The 2447-nt window shown below is 40.2% G+C and overlaps 1 protein-coding gene across 1 annotated transcript in view; it reads left to right on the top strand.

Moving 5' to 3' along the window:
• The window catches only part of FZD2 (frizzled class receptor 2), a 3177-nt gene extending 1419 nt beyond the window's left edge, over nucleotides 1–1758 (top strand). The window contains exons 1-2 of the mRNA XM_077460093.1: nucleotides 1–706; nucleotides 851–1758. The exon at nucleotides 1–706 is cut by the window's left edge and continues 1419 nt beyond it. Coding sequence (XP_077316219.1) covers nucleotides 1–680 — 680 coding nt within the window. The 3' untranslated portion in view covers nucleotides 681–706; nucleotides 851–1758. The remainder of the gene's footprint in view (nucleotides 707–850) is intronic.
• The last annotated feature ends 689 nt before the right edge of the window (nucleotides 1759–2447 follow it).

The raw sequence follows: 2447 nt of genomic DNA, 5'->3' as shown, positions 1-2447 counted from the left end.
CTAGCTCCATCTGGTGGGTCATCTTGTCTTTAACCTGGTTCCTGGCAGCTGGTATGAAGTGGGGGCATGAAGCAATTGAAGCAAATTCTCAATACTTCCACCTGGCAGCCTGGGCAGTGCCTGCTGTGAAGACCATTACCATTCTGGCCATGGGGCAGATCGATGGAGACCTACTCAGTGGAGTCTGCTTTGTAGGACTTAATAGCATTGATCCATTGAGGGGCTTTGTGCTTGCGCCTCTCTTTGTCTACCTCTTCATCGGAACTTCATTCCTTCTTGCTGGGTTTGTGTCCCTCTTCCGCATCAGGACCATCATGAAACACGATGGCACAAAAACCGAGAAGCTGGAGCGGCTGATGGTACGAATTGGAGTCTTCAGTGTCCTCTACACTGTGCCTGCCACAATCGTCATTGCCTGTTTCTTCTATGAACAGGCCTTCAGAGAACACTGGGAGCGTAGCTGGGTGAGTCAAAACTGCAAAAGCCTAGCTATTCCTTGCCCTCTACAGTACACCCCACGTATGACCCCGGACTTTACCGTCTACATGATCAAGTATCTCATGACCCTTATCGTCGGCATCACTTCTGGATTCTGGATCTGGTCAGGAAAAACTCTTCATTCTTGGAGGAAATTTTACACCAGGCTTACCAACAGCAAACATGGAGAGACAACCGTGTGAGAACTCATGGTGGCACCCATAACCACCTAGACCAGTGATGGTGAACCTTGGCACCCCAGATGTTTTGGAACTACATTTCCCATGATGCTCAACTACACTGCGGAGTGCATGAGCATCATGGGAAATGTAGTTCCAAAACATCTGGGGTGCCAAGGTTTGCCATCACTGACCTAGACTGTACCTTCAAGACTTTTCCAGTTTCCCGTCACTTGTTGCTATCTGTGTATATCGACGTACGATACCTTCAGGCACATCTCTCTGGAGTTGTAATTAAGACTGTACATAGGATTTTTTGTAAATTATATATTTCTATTTAAAAATATGAGGGTTAAGGAACTGGAGGAATGGGAAATGTACGTGGAAAAAGAGACCCCCTTATCTACTCCAGTTGTTTGCTGACTATATCTCATGGATAATTGGAGTTGTTTAGAAACCAGTCTATATTGGCTCTTTCTGGAAACCCTATTTACAGTATTTTTTTTTTATTCCTAATTTTTACGTGTCCTCCCAACGAACAGTGGAATTTGTACAAGTTGTCCCTTATAATATTAGCCAATATAAACTTTGCAGAATCTGTGAGGGTGATCTGGAATCTTGGCATCTTATGACAGGTGGTACCGCTGCTGCTATGGTGTCTGTCAGAATGGTACAATTGGATTTTTTATTGGGGGGGGGGGGGTTGTTATTTTGAGTTTGAATTATAAATTCCCTTTTTTTTTCATTTGTAATGCATGATTTAAAAAGGACAGCTGCATATAATCATTTCTAGATGACAGGAGTTGGCTGGACACCAGAAATGACATTTTTTTGTACAAGGGAACGTGGTACAGATTTGACACTTGTCAAAAAAAAAAAAAAACTTTTCATGTGTGGGACGAGCAAAGGAAAGGGACATGTAACCCCTTATGTGCCGAAGAGAACCTAAAGACGTTGGAAACCATCAGGGGCCTTCATTACACTGTCTAGCCCTTGATCGGAATATGTATTGATCTGTTTTTAAATATATGTTGATTTTTTTTTTCTTAATTTTCAAATTAAAAAATTAAAAAAAATATTTTTGTTATGAACAACCAAGAAAGTCTTTTGCGCTTTCTTCTTTGTTCCACTGGAGATTCTTGGGGGATGATGAGGTTATACATAACGTTTATTTTAATAGTTCATCATACTATGAATACAAAGAACTAGTTGAGATATCGAGGTGACTGCTAACATTATTTGATAGCTGTATGATAGTCAGCCTGATATGTGAGAACTGAGAGGAAAACAACTATCTATATTACCCAAGGCTAAAAAAAAAAAAAAAAAATTAAAAAAAATCTCAGTTTTTACCTATCTAGTACAGATCAAACATGTAATAGAAAGGATCTTTTATTTTTTTTTAATTGATAAATTAATCCCATGTGAAGCTTTGTGATCCTAACATCCAGGCATTTTTTCCTTGACCGTTATAAATACCATCAGGGATCGCCTTCCAAATAAGTCACATGACTCGCGATGCCGCTATTTTCCACCTCTGCTCAAATATCCGTTACATCAGTAACACTTATTCATTTTATGCCTCTCTCTCTTTTGGTTTCTTTATACAAATCTGTAGGTAGCCACCCGATATTTTACAAATGCCCTACCTAGTTCTGACCAATCCAGACATTTATTGTTGCCATTGAAAGCTGATTTCTGATTGGTCCAGCTGGGTTGCAGGACATCACTGATGTTTTGAATTAATTTAGTAGAGCAATGTGCAATAACCCAGAGTATTCTATTGGAAAA

The sequence above is a fragment of the Lithobates pipiens genome, unplaced genomic scaffold (assembly GCF_037356315.1).
Source record: "Lithobates pipiens isolate NorthernLeopardFrog02 unplaced genomic scaffold, aLitPip1_a1.2 Scaffold_28, whole genome shotgun sequence".
Classification (NCBI taxonomy): Eukaryota; Metazoa; Chordata; class Amphibia; order Anura; family Ranidae; genus Lithobates; species Lithobates pipiens.
Note: the sequence above shows the minus strand (reverse complement) of the source record. Positions and strands in the feature narration are given on the sequence as shown.